The sequence below is a fragment of the Rhagoletis pomonella genome, unplaced genomic scaffold, assembly GCF_013731165.1.
Source record: "Rhagoletis pomonella isolate Grant_MI unplaced genomic scaffold, Rhpom_1.0 Rhpom_scaffold_00013, whole genome shotgun sequence".
In the NCBI taxonomy this organism is placed as follows: domain Eukaryota; kingdom Metazoa; phylum Arthropoda; class Insecta; order Diptera; family Tephritidae; genus Rhagoletis; species Rhagoletis pomonella.
The window spans coordinates 20,231,882-20,235,273 of record NW_023458567.1 but is presented as its reverse complement, the minus strand read 5'-3'; the positions used below and the strand labels follow the sequence as shown (position 1 = coordinate 20,235,273).

Here is a 3,392-nt window from a genome sequence, read left to right as displayed (position 1 = left end):
GCCCATTTGTGAACATGCAGCTAAAGTGGGCCTTCCTTACAACCCTCAATGTAGCTGTAGTCTTGAGGGAAATAAAGAAACGGTCCTACAATATCTTTGCGAGTCCCCAGCATTGGCACGAATAGGGCATAACACACTCGCGAGTTTTTCCATCCGAAATCTTTGGGAGATCTCCAAATTCACTATTACTAACCTAAATAGATTCATCGGAAAATCGAGCCCAACGAATCGTGAAAGCAGATAAAATAAAAATAAAATGGTGCTACCAGCAGTAATTGGGTCCTGGGCATGTACTCAGCCGTCGTTTCTACCAACCAACCAAGATATTTTTCACATGTTATCCATTTTTTATCACCTGCTTAAACAGCAGTTCGCAGGTGGAATCTCTGTTTATAAAAACGTTCGGTTAATTTACGAGGCACCCAGGCATCGATATTTTTTGTCGAGATTTTCCTGATCGACATCCAGCGACCGTTCTTCTGCAGTTCTTTATGACGCAGTACCCGCTTTATAAACAGATTTTTAACTGCCTGCGTTGTTTTCCTCCCTTTCCAAATATAAGGACTTTAATCATCGTCCCTTTTAGTTTAGTTAGATTTGCCAAACTAAGGATACCTCTATGTGGTTAAATTTATTGGAACTATTTTCAGGGCTCTGCAATAAGTTGGAATGTATAAAAGGAAACCACACAGCTAGGTTTCTATTCTATCCAATATCAATTTTTATTACGTTTGAGACTTATTTGTTCCGGAAATCCAAACACTTTTTATAAAATATTTCTGTATAAACTTCTTCTTCCTACTTCTTTAAAGAAGTGGACTTTTTCACTCTTATTTTTTTTGCTTTATTTAACTCCTCTATTTGAATTTTATTGGCTTTTTAATGCACAGTCCTTATACTTTTAATCTCAATGGTTTTTGCTTTGGTTATCCTCGCAACTATTTATGAATTTTCACTTACATTCACCACCAAAACTATCGCAAAAATTTGCAGCACACACAGAAATTGGTAATCCATTGTCCAATATTGTGCTGTGGTGGAAAAGGCATAGGATTTATATCCTTAGAGTTGATATTGTTTCTCGTCCCTTTACTTTAATCGTCACGGACTCCGAAATTGTTTCCGAAAACCGACGCGTGCTATTCGAATGTTTAAAGCAAACTGTTGAGCCGCTGAGGCGGGTATTTGGCATAAAACTTTGCTATTTTTTCGTGCCTTTGTGGCAAACAAATGCGTTTTCAGCCCAAATGCTGGTGGGCTAGGCGGCACTTAGTTGGCCCACCACCCGCGCACGAATCGTTGCAGCCAAGTGAAACATGACACTTACAAGAAAACAACAATTCAACAAAAGAAAAAAAAAGAAATAAACATTCGTATGTTTGTACATTTGTGTGCGTACAAATGAAAACAGAAGCATTAAAGAAAATGAAATGAAACCGAAATTTGCGTAATGTTTTTAGCAGCTGGAGCTTCTCTGTGTGAGTTGGTTCGTTGCAAGTGATCGCTGAGTGGCAAAATGTGCTCCGATTGAGGCGCGTCTGTGAAGTACTACTTATGCTGACTTTAGTCAGTTTATACGTATGTATGTGCATAGGTTTGGGTATTAACAAAAATCACTTCAACAGCTGTTGCTACTGTTGGACTCAGTCAGCTGGCTTTGGCACGCGTGTGTGCAGCAGTAACGCCCCATAGGCATCGCCAAAGTTCGGCAGGGCATAGCAGTTTCCTGTCTACGGTAGGCATATCAAAGTAAAGATCAATGGGCTTTAATTTATATACACAACGGATGATATTCAAATTAAATCATTTTGGATGATTTAAGTTGGCTTGGCACGGAAGACAACTTTTCATATACTTACATATATTTATGTTATAAAACTAAAGCGCAACTAACAACTACCTTAAGTAAACAGAAGTCAAAACTAATTTGTGATACTTCAGATAATCTCTGCAAGACTTGGTTAGGTGAATTAAAAAATCTTTTTATTTGGACATACGATGACCAACACACATACATACAAATAACATTATATTATAATTTAAAGTTAATTTAAAGAATCCTGGAATAAATCCTGGAATTCTTTTGGATAACTGCAAACAGTGGTGGCCACATAATTAGGGTCACTACTTCTTTATAAGTTCTAACCATTTATTTTTTCTTTATTTTTAAATTATTTGTTTACAAAATAATAGTAGTTTTTAACACAACGAAAGCCAAGTAACTCAAACTTTCAACCCTTTCACAAGAACTATAAATTATCGCCCAATTAAAAAAATTTTCATCAAAATTTCTAAAAAACTTCTGGAATGCAGTTTTATAGTTTATTCAATTTTAATACATTGTGCAAGTTTTAAAATTTTTTCGTGACGGTGTTGCTTATTTTCTTCCATATAAAAAAAGTTCGAACATACTTTGTATAGAAAACAAGTAAGAAAGTCTAAGTTCGGGCGGAGCCGAACATTAAATACCTAGCGCAAGTATTAAATATATGTTTTTTCAACTTTCCGAAAGCTACCGTTACATGGTAAGCCGGCGTGTATAAATTTTAAGTAAACTAGCGTCTTTAAATTTCGAAATATTGAAGTTTCAAGCATTTCTGAAATTTACCGTTATATGAAAGGCGGCCTCAATTTAGTCAGATTTCAATAATTTTCAACGTTTTGCTTCTATGTGGCAGGCATAATAACCACACCGAGTTTGGTACAAATTGGTAGAACGGTTACCGAGTTACATATATGTGATCATAAGTGGGCGGTGCTACGCCCATTTTTCAAAATTTTATCCTAAACGTATTTCTTGGTAAAGAATTGTTGCAAGCATCAATTTTGAATAAATCAGCTTTAATATTTAGTGATTTATCGAAGATTTTGCATTTCCCTAAATTACCGTTATATGGGATGTGGGCATGGTTATCGTCCGATTTTTAAAATTTTCAGCCATTTGGTATGCTGCACCAAGGCCAACAACTGTGCCAAGTTTCGAAATTGGTGCAGCGGTTACCAAGATATACACATGTAACCGTAAGTGGGCGTGGCTACGCCCATTTCCCAAAAATGTATAATATTCTTATTTTTCGTCTGAAAGTTTTTGGTAATATCAATTTTGAGTGAATTATCTTCAGTAGTTACTAAAATATCGCAGTTTTCGTATTTCAGAAAATTACCGTTATATGGGAAGTGGGCGTGGTTACAGTCCGATTTCTCCCATTTTCAATACCAACCTACCTAGAATAAATGGAAACCTACATACCTAATTTCGTTGAGATATCTAAATTTTTGCTCGAGCTATCGTGTACACGGACGGACGGACAGACAGACAGACGGACGGACATACAGACATGGCTTAATCGACATCTCTATTCATTCTGAGCATTTATGTATACATTTGTCTA

General features: G+C 36.3%; 2 protein-coding genes across 2 annotated transcripts in view; one reads left to right on the top strand and one right to left on the bottom strand.

Annotated features, from left to right (window-relative positions):
• The window catches only part of LOC118748941, a 41,432-nt gene extending 40,405 nt beyond the window's left edge, over window positions 1-1,027 (bottom strand). Inside the window, exon 1 of the mRNA XM_036483699.1 lies at window positions 961-1,027. Within this exon, the coding sequence (XP_036339592.1) occupies window positions 961-1,017 (57 nt within the window). The 5' untranslated portion in view covers window positions 1,018-1,027. The remainder of the gene's footprint in view (window positions 1-960) is intronic.
• LOC118748942 (nuclear cap-binding protein subunit 1) overlaps window positions 1-3,392 on the top strand; it is a 116,986-nt gene that overhangs the window by 46,192 nt on the left and 67,402 nt on the right. The window lies entirely within an intron of this gene.